This window comes from Perognathus longimembris, chromosome 1, assembly GCF_023159225.1.
Source record: "Perognathus longimembris pacificus isolate PPM17 chromosome 1, ASM2315922v1, whole genome shotgun sequence".
NCBI lineage: Eukaryota > Metazoa > Chordata > Mammalia > Rodentia > Heteromyidae > Perognathus > Perognathus longimembris.
The window spans coordinates 146,380,270-146,394,127 of NC_063161.1; the positions used below are offsets into that span (position 1 = coordinate 146,380,270).

General features: G+C 47.3%; 1 protein-coding gene across 1 annotated transcript in view; it reads left to right on the forward strand.

Annotated features, from left to right (window-relative positions):
* Positions 1-4,581: 4,581 nt before the first annotated feature.
* The window catches only part of Pappa (pappalysin 1), a 226,571-nt gene continuing 217,294 nt past the window's right edge, over positions 4,582-13,858 (forward strand). The window contains exon 1 of the mRNA XM_048340520.1: positions 4,582-5,143. Coding sequence (XP_048196477.1) covers positions 4,660-5,143 — 484 coding nt within the window. The 5' untranslated portion in view covers positions 4,582-4,659. The remainder of the gene's footprint in view (positions 5,144-13,858) is intronic.

Here is a 13,858-nt window from a genome sequence, read left to right on the forward strand (position 1 = left end):
CATCATATGGCAAAGCTGAGACCGAGAAAATGAAGGACTTTGTGATTTGTTAAGAGCCTAATAACTCATAGTCTCATGACTGGCATTACAGGAAAAGCTATATTATATACGTATACATAACCTGATAGATATTTAAATTCAACATTGGCTATGGACCAGGAACTATATGCAAAAAGCTGAGCTAGGCATATGGGGGGAAGTACAATATAAATGTCACCAGAAAAGAGAGGAGGTAGACTTGTGATTAAATGGGAAACATTGCTCTGGAGATGTTCTGAAAGAAATTCAGAGAAAGTTCTATGACAGCCCATAGGAGGGAGCCCTTCAGGCTGCTAGGGGACAGATGTGGCTAGAGAAGGTTCTCCAAGCAGAGATTGAGCAGCTGCTTAAGGATTCTGGTCCTTGAAATGTTTTAACCTTGGAGAAAAGGCATAAACATGATAACAAGAACAAGGAAAGATCCTATCGCACTTAGTTCCAGTTTCTACAAGACAGACAGAGCTTGCCTTCAGGATTCTGACAGGAGAATAATTTATCAGTCTTGAAGTAACAAAGGAGAGAGGGAGCCCAGGCTCTGAGGAAAAGCTGACCCAACAAATAAACAAACCAAAGCTAAGACGATTCACATCCATAGAAAAGAGGGGGTACTCTTTTTTTTTATTATTAACTGAGCACCTACTAATTTAATCCTCATGAGAATCCACAGTCTGGTCACAGAGACTCAGAAAAATTAAGCAACTTGCTAAAGGTCATAGGAACCCAGGTCATGGTGACTCTGAAACTTGTACTTTGAGCCCCTGCTACCCATTCAACCCCTTCCCTGCCTTCAAGTCTCCACTTCAATGCTACTCTCCAAACTTCAAACAGAGCTTTCTACCCTCCCTGGGTATACATTGCTTTTACTTATTCAAAAGAAGCTGATTGTTGAAGGAGTATATCCTAAGTATGAAGAAACAGAATAAAGGAGATTTTTCGGACAAAATGAAAATTACCCCAAACTTAAAGGAATCCCTGAGACGTAGGAATGAGTGAGTGGAAACTGACCAGATATGGATGATTGGATGTACATTGTTAGAATGTTCCAATAATTGGGAGTCCCTATTATGTTCCAGATTTGCAGTGTTTGACTTGTGTCCTTTCATTTTAGCCAAACAACAATGTAGGATCTGAAGATCTTACACAGGTGAGAATTAAATGGTTTCACTTATGCAACAAAAGAGAAAGAGAAAGGAAGGAAGGAAGGAAGGAAGGAAGGAAGGAAGGAAGGAAGGAGGGAGGGGAGGGAGGGAGGGAGGGAGGGAGGGAGGGAGGGAGGGAGGGAGGGAGGGAGGGAGGGAGGGAGGGAGGGAGGGAGGAGGGAATAGAATAAATCCACAAGAGATCAAGTGTTGAAATAAAAAAGGATGGCAGCAAAAAATGTATATCATAACATTTATCATATATATGTAACTAAAAGATCCTGATTGGTGTGGATTATGAGCCAATGTGTCATCATTCATGTAAGTGTCCATCAAAAATCAAGCAAATATATCCAAACGTACATAAAGAATGAGAGTAGCTCTAAGTATTATATCTCAGAGCATATTTTTAGTGGGCTTGAACGCTGAGCCTCATGCTTTGAATTTGGCCTTTCACACTTAAGAAAAAATAAAGCCATACTTTTATTTTCAGCTTTGTACTTATTAATTGGAAAGAAGAGTCTCATAGACTTTTCTGCCCAGGGTGGCTTTTTAACTCTGCCCTTCACATCTCAGCCTCCTGAGTAGCTAGGATTACAGGCATGAGCCACCAGCATGCAGCCCTCAGAACATATTTTGTCCTGAAAATAAGTTTATGAAGTAGATATTACAATTTGAAAGGTAAGGGAGGGGACAAGTACAGAAGTAAAGTGACACCCAATGGCAGGGTATGGTATATGTTGGAAAGAGGAGAGATTAGAAGTAAAGAGCCTCATGCTCTCACAAGTTTGGAGCTTTGAAAAAGAAATTCTCCAAAGTTTCCATATTCAAAATGATGACACACAGTGACTTGAAAGCATCTGGAAGATACAGCTTCCAGGTGCCTAACTGGTACAAATGAGGTGGATCCATAGTCCTGTGGACTTGGGATGACATAACTGGTCTAGCTCAACATCACTCTTTTCATGCAATGACTTACAAGGTGTCTTAGAGTTGCAGAAAGTGCAGGGTTTGAACAGGCCAACTCTAATCGTGGCATTGTATACATAAAACCATGTTTACTTGCTGACCGCTCCGAGAACACATTCAGAATGCAACATGATTTTCATTTTATAACAGGGGGAAAACAAAATGGAGTTCCAACATTCTGAGCCCAAGACCCAGTGGCACATTCCCCCTCAAGCCAGTAAGATCTGAATCTGGGATAGCCCCTATGCAGAACAGTGCCACAACCCCTGCATGCCACATTCCAGTTTTTATAGAGGGGATGTCTGAGTCATTTGCTCATCTTACAACACTTCATACTTTCGCCAGCACATATTCTCCACTGGGTTTCTCTCTCCCCGAAGCAAACCTCCCAGCTCTGAGGAAGGATCTGAGAACTACCCTGATGACAGGAAGACTAGGGGAAAGAAAGTTTCAAACTAGTGGCATTAACCACACCTGCGGGCTCTGAGCATGCTCTCCACACTATGCAAACTTCACATGGCTTGTTTTTATCACCATGTTACTAGAGTAGACTATTCACTAATAACTTGTAATCCACCAGTGCTAACTCATTTAACATTTGGAGGGAAAAAAAAAACAAACCCACAAAAAATAAAGAACTTTTTTGCCATAAGGGGGAGCTTTTGAGTTCCATAAAGAGGAGGGAAAGGATATATTACATATATGTCCCAGTTTAAAACCAGAGCTACAAAACAGTTAATAATCCAGCCCTTTCCTGTGAATGACAATGTCAGAGGATCTAAGTAGGTTGAAATTTAGGTAAAGTAATGTCTTCCTCTCGTTTATATACAATTTGAAAAATGATTTCTAACAAACAATGATATTTTTCTGAGCCAGTTTGGTTGGGTCTAGCAGCTTCTAAAATACAGATGAGCTGGACAATTTTTTTTTTCTTTTTCCCTTGACTGTATTCTAAGGATTCCATAATGACTTTATAAAGAACCTTTAGTTTAGCTCAAGGCTGCAGCTGGCAGTATCAGAGCTCAAGGTGGAGGAGAGACCCTTCACCAGTGCCTAACTTTTAAAGAAAATTTGGAGAGGGGAAAAGACTAATGGGAAAAAAATGACAGGAGAGGGGTACTACAGAGAATAGAAAGGGAAGGGGAAAGAAGACTGGGAGGGAGAGAAATAGAGAGAAGGGTGAAAGAGATAGAGATGAGTGAGAAAAGAGGAAGAGAGAGAGAAGAGAGGAGAGAGAGAGAGAAAGAGAGAGAGAGAGAGAGAGAGAGAGAGAGAGACTGAAAAAAATTGAGAATCAAGTTTCAAGATTCTCGTTCTGCACTATGGGAAAGGATGTAGGTTCACTAGCAAAGTGTAAAGAGGATCTTGACCCAAGAGCTAGGTTAATTTTTTTTTAATTCCCACCAGGAGTGAACACAAATAAGTAAAGAAATAAATAATAAATAAGGGAAAGGAGAAGTGGGAGGGGGTGCGTGAAGAAATACAAGCGTACAAAACAAAACAAAAAAACGGGAATGTGTGTGTGTGTGTGTGTGCGTGTGTGTGTGTTTGAGCAGGAATGAGCCGAGCTGGGAGGACCGTAAGGGGGTGTGTACAGAATTTCATTAAATTGTTACTTTAAGATTGTCTTCTCAAAAAAAAAAAGGAAAAAAAATAGAGGGGGTGGAGAAGCGGGAGCGAAGGAGAGGAGGCAAACGGGAAAGTGGAGGAAGGCTGGGTAGCTCTGCCTCCAACTGATTGATTAGTCACGATCCCCGCCGTTTTAACAGGGACTCATTCAATTGCGAAGGTGGAGCGCTGGGGAGCAGATTAGCATACGCTTGTTTACCCTTCTTCTGAGGGATTCCCCCCCCCCCTCTCTTTCCTTTCATTTTGTGAAGAAGGAGGGAGGGGAGGGGAGGGGAAGGGGAAACCGGGCTTGGGGAGGGAGGGGGGGGGAAAGAGAAGAGGGCTGTGGCTTGTGTTATAAAGGGACTCAAAAAAAATAAATAAATTAGAGCATCTTTGTGGGAGGGGGGGTGGAGGGAGCTGAGCGGATCGGTGTCTTAGAGGAGCTTTTTTTTTTTTTTTTAGGAGCAAGAAATCCTATAAAAAAATTTTAAAAAATGAAATAACCCCAAGGAGGAAGGCAACCAGCTGTTTGTTAGAGAGGTGTGTGCAAGAGGGGGGGGGGGGAGAGATAAGGCAGATAAAGGAGCGGGGAGAAGATAAATTGTCAAGCCGGAGGAGTTGGACGGTATTTTTTTTTTTGTCAAAGGTGGGGGGAGTGGAGCACACACCTTGAGGAGGAAAGCGAGAAAGAGAAGGGGAAGGGAGAGAAGAAGAAAAAGAAGAAGAAGAAGAAAAAGAAGAAGAAGAAGGGGGGGGAAGCCAGTGGAAAAGGAGAAGGGGGGGTGATCGCCCAAGAAGGGGGTGAAGAAGCGGGGAGAAAGTCCAAGCGCCCGGGCTCCCAAAGCTGGCAGCTGTGGGCGGCGGTGTCGGGGCGCAGGGGGGGCGGGGGGGACCGTCGGACATGCGGCTCTGGAGTTGGGTGCTGCGCCTGGGGCTGCTGAGCGCCGCGCTGGGCTGCGGGCTGGCTGAGCGCCCCCGCCGGGCCCGGAGAGACCCGCGGGCCGCTCGCCCCCCGCGCGCCGCCGCCGCCGCCGCCAGCCCGGCCACCTGCGCCACCCGGGCGGCCCGCGGTCGCCGCGCCTCGCCGCCGCCTCCGCCGCCGCCGCCGCCGCCGTCGTCGTCGTCGTTGTCGTCGTCGCCGGGCGGTGCCTGGGAAGCCGCGCGCGTCCCCCGGCGGCGGCGGCAGCAGCGCGAAGCGAGGGGCGCCGCCGCCGCCGCCGCCGCCGCCGCCGAGGAACCGAGCCCGCCGAGCCGGGCTCTCTATTTCAGCGGGCGAGGCGAGCAGCTGCGCCTCCGGGCCGAGCTGGAACTGCCCCGGGACGCCTTCACGCTGCAAGTGTGGCTGCGAGCCGAGGGCGGACAGCGCTCCCCGGCCGTGATCGCAGGTAGGCGACCACGGACCCGCCGGGTCCGTTCATCCTCCCCACCTCCCCACCCCACCCTCCACTTCCCCGAGCGCGGTGCGCGGGGGGCTCGGGATGGGGAGGCGGTGACTCTGTCCGCCCCGCCGGAGGGAGTCGCTCCGGGTGGAGTTTGGCGCTCCGGGACTCAGTGTACCCCATCTGCCGAATGGGCGCGCGCGCGCGGAGCTGCGCGGGACGTAGCGCTCGGCCCGGGAAAACCAGTGTCTCCCCCCCCCCCCCAACTCCCCCGCGTCCCGTTCCATCCCCACTCCCCGCAGAAGACTGGGCGCGGGAGCGTCGCCCTCGGGACGGCCAGATCTACTCGGTCGCGCTTTGAGAGGGAGCTCGGGGAGCAGCGAGGGTGGGGGGGGGGCGACCCCGTTGGGCTGCGGCCGAAAGGTAGAGCCGGGGAGCGTGCATTTGCCTGCACTTTCTTGATGCGAGTCACCTCCCGTTACTCGGCAAGCCAGCGGGGACAAGGTGGTTGGGGTGGTTAGAGATAGAAGTCCCCAAAGTGCCTAAAAGTTGTTTTCGGCTTGAAGTCTGCCTCTGGGACCCCCCCCCCCCGCACACACACAACACAACACACACACGCACACATGCATACACGCGCGCACACATAGGCACACACAAGCGCACACACCAGCGCGCGCGTGCTGATACTCCCATGCCCTCGGCTTTAAAGCTCCGATGCGTGTCCTTTAGGATTGGGGGAGGGGGGGAGATCTCCCAGGCGCACACCTCACAAGCCTTCCCCCAGACTCCACTAGGAAATGGTGGGGTGCTTTTCTCACTTGGGACTTGTGTATTTATTAATGAGACCATAATGTATTTGAGTTCTTCCTTCCTCGCCCTCCTCATCCTCCTTCTCTCTTTCTGTCTCGGTTGCTCTCTGTGTCTCTCTGTCTCTGCCTCTCTGTCTCTGCCCGTGTCCCTCTTCCCTGCCACCTCTTCTAAATAAATCTGTGCAAATGCTTTTAATAAAACTGGGAAAGGGGGGGGGGGGGGTGGTGTGCTGCGTGGAGGCGCGAGAAGAGAGAAGGAAAGTTTTGCTTCTTCTGGTCCGGAGATTCCCCTCCTGCACAAACAATCTTGCCCCGTCCCGGGACGCCTGGGAGTGAGTGAGAGTCAGGCTTCCCCCGTCCCTGCAGCCAGGAAGCGGCGCGCGGAGGCGTTTGGCGATCCCGTCCCGGGCACGCTTTCTTAGAAGGGAACGCTGCGAGAGCTCTTCTCTTCCGACTGTCTGCCGCGTCCTGGCTTTCCTGGGCTTGGCCTTGGTCTAACAAACACTGTGCTCTCTTGCTGACATCAAGTGCCACTTCAGGGGGAACCCACTCTTGCTTCTGAACCCTGTCCATGCCCGGCAAAGCCGCCTCGTCCCTCTAGCAAAGGAGCAGAGAGAGAGAGAGAGAACATTTTCCCTCTCCATCTCTCTTGTGTGCACACGCGCGCGCGCATGCACACACACATACACACACACACACACAAAACTGACGTCATCGCTTGTTATTTTTCCTTATTTTTTTTTCCTGAGGAAAGGAGAGGGAAACAGAGTTCATTCACATTGAGTCCTAGTCATCCCGAAGAGGGGTAGACTGAAGCACAGAAGGTGCTATTCAAAATAATAACGATGGTGGTGATAATTCAAGGCAGATGATTCCCTTTCCAAACACGGAGGGGAGGGGGAAGCATAGAGTCTGCTGGTTGGAAGTGGGTTTTTGTTTTTGTTTGTGTGAGTAAACTCCAGTCTTACCTAATGTTTACCTGTTGGAGGAGCAGTGATTCAAAAGGGCTCCTCTCAGAACAGAGGAGCTCAGGGCTAAGCAGGTACTCGGGAAAGAGTAGTGGAGATCCACACGAATCTCCGTCACCTGAGAATGCACGGGAGACTATAAGTATCTAACTCAGACAGGGGCTGGGGCTGAGGGGTGTGTGTGTTGGGGGGGGTTCTCTCTGTACATCATTCTCTTTATATGAACTCCTTCTCACACAAAGGTTGTTGCAGTAAAATTCTTTAATTGGATGGGAAGCTGGGAACGTTTGCTTATTATTGCTTGTATAAAATGCCTGGTCCATTTTATGTGTAAAAATAACATTCCTCTCCAAAACAGAGCCGGGGGTGTGTGGGGGGTGGAGTGGGATGGGGGGGGTAGAGTTGTGGGGAGAAGGGAGGCATGGCTGTCCTGTAGCACCAGAAAGCCAGGAGCTTTTCTCTTGAGGATTCTGGTGGATTTTTTTTCCCCTCCCCTAGTTGAATCCCAGCCAGATTTGGCGGTGTGTAAACACCTGGCTGTGAGCCAGCAAAGACTTATTCTGCAGTATCCACGCGGTACAGGCTGCTGGAGGGGGAAAAAAAAGAACCTGTTTCTTTCTCCTTGAATTCAAAAGCAAACAAACAGAGGTTCCTTGCAGACGTACTTTTCTCCCCCCCCCCTCGCCTCCCCCAAGCTTTCTCCACTGTGTCAATTCAGCTGGGAGAGGCAAGGACTGGGGTAGGTGCCAAGGCCCATCCTCTACTGTGACCTCAGGTGCCCAGTTGGCTGTCTGACCTCTCTCTGCTGGCTTGCTCTGGCTGGGTGTCACCAATTTCACAGGAAACCCGGGTCACCTATCTCCAGAGCCCGTCACAGCTCAGCAGGGACCACACTGCTATTTCAGGCCCAGCTGCTGCCTGGCTGTCAGGCCAGGCTGCCTTACATCATTCCATTCGGCTGCAGGATTCAATTGGGTTTCGTAAAGGTCTAATTTTACGGTGCTGTTCACCAGGTCTGTCATCTGGCAGAGACAGGCCTTTGCTGCCCCTGGTGAGGCAGGTATGCTGTCAGATTGGCCAGTCTTGGATGCGATTGCCACCCTGGTTTGAAACTGACTCCAGATTGGAGCTCGGAGGAGGGAGAAAGAGCAGAGTGGGTTTCAGAGCTCAGAAAGCATGTCTTTTATTTCTCTGGACAAGAAGGAGAATATACATGTGCAGACTGGCTTATATAGTCAAAGTTAAGTTGGATAGTGCTTGTGTGAAGGATTGTCCAGAGAGTCCACCTACAACAAGGACGCTATTAGTCAAGCAACCGGTCAATCCTAAGGTTAACTGATGAGGGTCCTTTGGAGTCAAACAGGGAGAGACACAGACAGGCACAGACAGCTGTGCCAGATGCACAGCTCTTCCATGGCAGGAACTAGGATCTAACCCTGGCATCCCAACTTCCAGGCCTTGCCCCCTAGATGGCTGAGATAACAAGTTTGAAAAGCACCAGTACCTCTTACCCCACACAGATGGGCCACCCAGCCACTGCTCTCAGCATTTTCCTGCGAAGCCATGTGGGCCCCCTTTCATGTGGGGTGAGGGGGTCTGACACATCCCCTTGCTTTTGTACTACACCAGGCAGGAGCCAGACCCCTGCCTGTCATCCCCAACTGTGCCCCCATATCCCTCCATTCTGCAAGAAAGAGAAAGAAAACAATAGACTCAATTTGCTCCATGGAGCAGAGGCTCAGAGCGGCAGTTAATCTTGTTAAAGTTTCTCCTGACCTGTTAGAAAAGTGAAGCGTGGACCCCACAAGTGCTTTCCTCCTCCCGCCCAGGTCTCTGCTCCCAAATTCCAGCTGAGGAGGAGAAAGGGATTTAGCTGAACGCTAGCCAGCACCTCAGCCTTCTTTCTTTTGTTCTAAATGTTGGAATGGGTTAAGTTTGCTAGTGTGTCTCTGGAGTCCTTCTTTTCCCCCTCCTCAGTCCCATAGCCTTCTTCTTACTTCTCAGTCATACCCTCAAAAAGACCACAAGCTGAGCCAGGTACCAGCGGCTCACGCCTGCCTATAAATCCTAGCTACTCAGGAGGCTGAAATCTGAGGATCCCAGTTCAAAGCTAACTTGAGCAAGAAAGTCCGTGAGACTCCTATCTCTAGCACACACACACACACACACACACACACACACACACACACACACACTAGAAGTGGAACTGTGTCTGCAGTGGTAGAACAGTACCTTTGAGAAGAAAAACAAACAACAACCAAAAAGAAAGAAAGGGGGGGAGGGAGGGGAAGGAAGGAAGGAAGGAAGGAAGGAAGGAAGGAAGGAAGGAAGGAAAGAAGGAAGGGAGAGAGAGAGAGAGAAAGAAAGAAAGAAAGAAAGAAAGAAAGAAAGAAAGAAAGAAAGAAAGAAAGAAAGAAAGAAAGAAGGAAGAAGAAAGAAAGAAAGAAAGAAAGAAAGAAAGAAAGAAAGAAAGAAAGAAAGAAAGAAGAAAGAAAGAACAAGCTCAGGCATAATACCTAGGCTCTGAGTTCAAGCCCAGGACCAGGACAAATAATGTATGGATTTTAAGATGTTCATATGTTAACATCTCTCTCTCCCTTGTTGTCCTCCTTTGGACATGGCAATGACTTGCAAGTTTTGGCCCATTGACTTATTTGAAGCCCTGATACTGAGACTTGGAGTGGTCACCATTCTGATACTGGCTTGATGTCCTTTGATCTCTGGCACGGGTTGTCATGGGGACCAGGTGAGAGGATGACAGGGGCAGGAAGCTCAAGACTGAGAACAGAATTCAGTACATGTGTTGGCAAGGTTAAGAAGAGCCAGAAGGTGAGACTTGGGAGGGATTTGCACAGTCCAGGTCATTCCTAGAACAGTACCTTTACTATCACTCTCACTGAGAAGGATACATAGTGATCCAGGTAACAAACTTTCTCATGCCCGAAACTTCACTGGAGTTCTTTGATGTCTGAACTTCACGAGTCTGACTAACTCTGCCGTTTGCTGCTGTATAACCAGAGCCCACTTAAGGCTCCTATCCGGGCCCCACTCTCCTCAGGATGCAAAAAAGGGGTGTGGATGGAGAAGGCGCTTCCATGGTGGGTAGAGGCTAGCACACAGGACATTTGTTTCCCCGATCTCAACCTTCCAGCCCACTACTTAAATTGTATCATTCCATCTGATTCCTATAGTGAGAATGGGTCTCTTCATTACAAAGAGTTTGAATGGACAGGGACTAGAACTGAGGAATTGTGAACTTTGATAGGTGGGACTATGGTATTGTTATCAGGTCTTTTAGACATATCCTAATCTGTTAAAAATGCATACTGGATACATCGTCTTGTCTAGCTTGTTTGTTTAAGAAGTTGCAGAAGGGCTGGGGATATAGCCTAGTGGCAAGAGTGCCTGCCTCATATACACGAGGCCCTAGGTTCGATTCCCCAGCACCACATATACAGAAAACGGCCAGAAGCGGCGCTGTGGCTCAAGTGGCAGAGTGCTAGCCTTGAGCGGGAAGAAGCCAGGGACAGTGCTCAGGCTCTGAGTCCAAGGCCCAGGACTGGCCAAAAAAAAAAAAGAAGTTGCAGAAAATAATTGAGAGTTGGAGGTGGGAGTGAAGGAATGGGAGAGTAAAAGGATGATTGCCAACCAGGTAGTAATTGTTGAAAGAGGTTATAGAAACATAAGGCTTTAGTATATTTTTATCTGGGCTTCTGGGTGTGCCTGATGATTTCCATAATAAAAAAAAAAAGTTAAAACAATGAAAAGTCCCAAAAGCACAGGGAGGGAATGATGTCTCTGATCCTTGCGTATTGTGAGAACTGATGCATTTGCGGATCATGGGGCTGGACCTTAGTAAGGTTCTGAGACTCCTCCAAGGTCTCTGGAAGCCATGATATAATCCAGGCTCCAGACACCAGGAAGGCCTCTCTGTGCACCTGCGAACCCAAGTTCAAATGACACCTAGGACATGCTTGAGGGAAGGAAAGGAAAGCAGGGAATGTAAACGTAGGAGGCACAGGTTGGAGGCCCAGTGGAGACTTTCTGGACAGGAAGCTCTGAAGTGACAAAATTCTTTGCCATATGTGACTGCCCTGTACTTTGTGACTGGATCTAGGTTGCATTTAGGATCTTTGGCTCTACATGTAAGAATCCCCAAAGATCCACTGGTCATTGTGAAAATCCAGTATTTATATAGGAATGATACGCATGTGTGTTCACACATAACTCCAGTTTTTATTTTTCTGGCTTTTTTTTTAATCTCCAAAAGCTCAGGAAACCTTTAGGAAACCTCCAGCACCTTCTAGATGGCTGTGAGAATAACCATGTGCTTACTGGAGAAATAGTTTGCAGCAGTTGGTCATGGGACTAAGAAATCAGACTGCATGGCTTTCTCTTTTCTTTTTCGGTTTTGTTCTGTATTGGTTTTGGTGCCAGTCCTAGGGCTTGAGCTGAGGGGTTGTGCACTGTCTCTAAACTTTTTTTCTCAAGGCTAGTGTTCTACCAAATGTGCCACAGCTCTGTTTCCAGCTTTTTGGTGGTTAATTGGAAATAAGAATCTCACAGACTTTCCTGCATGGGCTGGCTTTGAACTGTGATCCTCAGATCTCAACCTCCTGAGTAGCTAGGATTAAAGGTGTGAGCCACTGGAGCCCTGCCTGGGTTTGATTTTTCTGCTTCTCACACTTTCCTGCATAACCTTGAACAAGTTACTTAATATTTCCAAACTCCACTTTTCCCATCCTTTGTTCTAGCTCCTACTTCAAGGTGCTGTTTTGAATATCAACTGTGCCTCTATGTGGAAAATGCTTAGTAATTCAATAGATGATGAATGACCCAGGAAACATCAACTTGTATTAGTACTGTAAGCACCCGACCCTTGTCACATATTATTTCAAATTCTCTCAGTAACTTTAAGAGTTAGACACACATCTTCCTTTGGAAAGCCAGGAATTTCCTTTCTCTTCATTACTGCCCAGAAAAAATTTCTTACCTTCCTCTCAACAAACAAAACACTAAAAGGAAGGTTATTGTTTTCATGGGTTTTAAAAAGCAATGTATGCACAGTCAGCGTGGAAAGATCTCATAATCAAGGGACAAAGAAAAAATTACCTCTTCTCTGCCCAAGCATGCAATAAGTATTTTCATGAGTTTATACTATGTGCTGGATAGCTCTCTGTTCTGCCTTTAGGAAGTTTATATTCTGGATCTAGTTGAGTAGAGATGGAGACATCCTATAGGCAATCATGTTAGGTCACAATATCACACAATCCCAGGTGAATGCTTTTTAAGAAATATATGATCCTAGCTAGGCACCAGTGGCTCACACCTGTAATCCTACCTATTAAGGAGGCTGAGATTGGTGGATTGCAGTTTGAAGCCAGCCTGGGCAGGAAGGGTCATGAGATTCTTATCTCCAATAAATTACTCAGAAACAAAACCCCAAAATGGAAGTGGCACTGTGGCTCAAGTGGTAGAGCGCTAGCCTTGAGCAAAAAGAAGCTCAGAGACAATGCCCAGGTTGGGTTCAAACCCTAGGACAGCCCCCCCCCCAATAAAAAGAAAATAAGCCAAAATCCAATGTGAGGGATTTGAATAGAGGGCTCCAAGGAGGCTACCTTAAGAGGTGGCATTGGAAAAGAGGTATAACACAGACCTGAAACTATCTAGAAAAAGGAGGACAGTGTCTGAACTGTCAGATGTTACTTCTGGAAAAGGGCCATCATTAGCATACTGTGTGACGTTGGGCAAGTCCCTGTCCCTCTTCGCACAAAAAAAAAATGTTTTCATCTCAACCAAACTAGTATTGTGGATGTGTCTACCTTGGTTCTAGATATATTTCTAGCAAAGACCTTTTCAGATTGTATCATCTAAGTCAGGCTTGTCCTAAAGCAAACTTGTGAAACTGGCCAGCTTTCCAGTTTTCTTCTTTTTTTGGCCCTTTCCCTCCACTAGGTGGTGCCTGGGCCTGTCTCCATCAGGGACAAAGTATCCACATACTCTCTCCCTTCTCCCCTCAGCAGCACCTCATTCTAAATAAATAAATAATAAACAAAAAGAGCCGGGGCTGCTTCTCGTTAAGTTGCTGTTGACTGCCAACACTTAGAACATCAGGCATCTTAGGCATACACACGTTACTACTACCCAGAAAGCTTACTGTTACAAAGCAAAAGACCAATAGTAGCATTTCAGAGACTGTCCAAAGTCATCATTTGGGGAACGTTAGTACTTGCTAATAGCTGGAAGCCACCTGACTCATAATTACAGAGATAATTATACCTGCCATAAAAATGTCTTTGATAGTCTCATTCTAAATTGCTTTCCCAAAAATTGAATGGAGAACTTCCAGATAACATATATTGCTACGTAACATATAATGTAACTGATCATACTTTTAATACTAAAACAGTACATACATAACTAAAAACTCATTGACTTTCCTAAAAATCACTTAAGCAGATTAGAGTCTTCTGACTTCATATTTTTGTACCATACAAAAGACATTCCAGACAAGTTCTAGCATAAGAGTAGGCCATTGGTCTTTGGGTCTTGTTTATCATTCTAATCAGATCATTTTGTGAACTAAGATATTAAAACACTAAGGTGTGGTGTCAGTTCATCCTGTTTCCCTCAAGAGACTGCAATACTGTCATCCCTGACAGGTGTTTCGGTTACCCCCCAACACACACACATCTTCTCCCTCTCTTCCTTCTCCTCACATCCACTGTTTTCACTTTTGATTTTTTTCTTTGAACAACTAATTGTGTATATTCTCTAAGACAAATAGCCACAAATCGAGGGTCCATAAAAGTTGGAAGAGTCAGAGGGGTCAGCCTCACTCATCTTTAGAGAAGCTAGGAAGGTATAAGAAAAGCAAAACCAAACAAACAAGTGAAAAGCACAAGAGTCAGACCGTCTGGGAGCAGAGAGTTCCCAGGCTGAGA